The sequence below is a fragment of the Aptenodytes forsteri genome, unplaced genomic scaffold, assembly GCF_000699145.1.
Source record: "Aptenodytes forsteri isolate BGI_AS27 unplaced genomic scaffold, ASM69914v1 Scaffold321, whole genome shotgun sequence".
In the NCBI taxonomy this organism is placed as follows: Eukaryota; Metazoa; Chordata; class Aves; order Sphenisciformes; family Spheniscidae; genus Aptenodytes; species Aptenodytes forsteri.
The window spans coordinates 1293656-1293925 of NW_008795030.1; the positions used below are offsets into that span (position 1 = coordinate 1293656).

At 72.6% G+C, this 270-nt stretch overlaps 1 protein-coding gene across 1 annotated transcript in view; it reads right to left on the bottom strand.

The window, feature by feature from the left end:
- The window catches only part of CNKSR1 (connector enhancer of kinase suppressor of Ras 1), a 4244-nt gene that overhangs the window by 3256 nt on the left and 718 nt on the right, over positions 1-270 (bottom strand). Inside the window, exon 3 of the mRNA XM_009276279.1 lies at positions 43-167. Coding sequence (XP_009274554.1) covers positions 43-167 — 125 coding nt within the window. The remainder of the gene's footprint in view (positions 1-42; positions 168-270) is intronic.

Consider the following 270-nt stretch of genomic DNA (forward strand, 5'->3'; position numbering starts at 1 on the left):
ACCCCGCTCCGTCCCCAGACGCCCCCTCCGCCCCCCTCCTACCACGGCTGGTCAGCCCCGGCAGCTCCTCCGCGGCCGCCCCGGGCAGCCTTAAGTCCTGCTCGTCCTCTTCGTCGGTGATGGGGTCCGGCGCCGAGTCTGGCCCTGAGTCCAGGTCGGCAGCAGCGCTGGGAAAAAAAGGGATCCCTGAGACGCAAACCCCCTCGACCGCCTCGGGGGTCCCGTTATCGGCCTCCAGCCGGCCCCACACTCGCGGGGGGCACCCGGGGT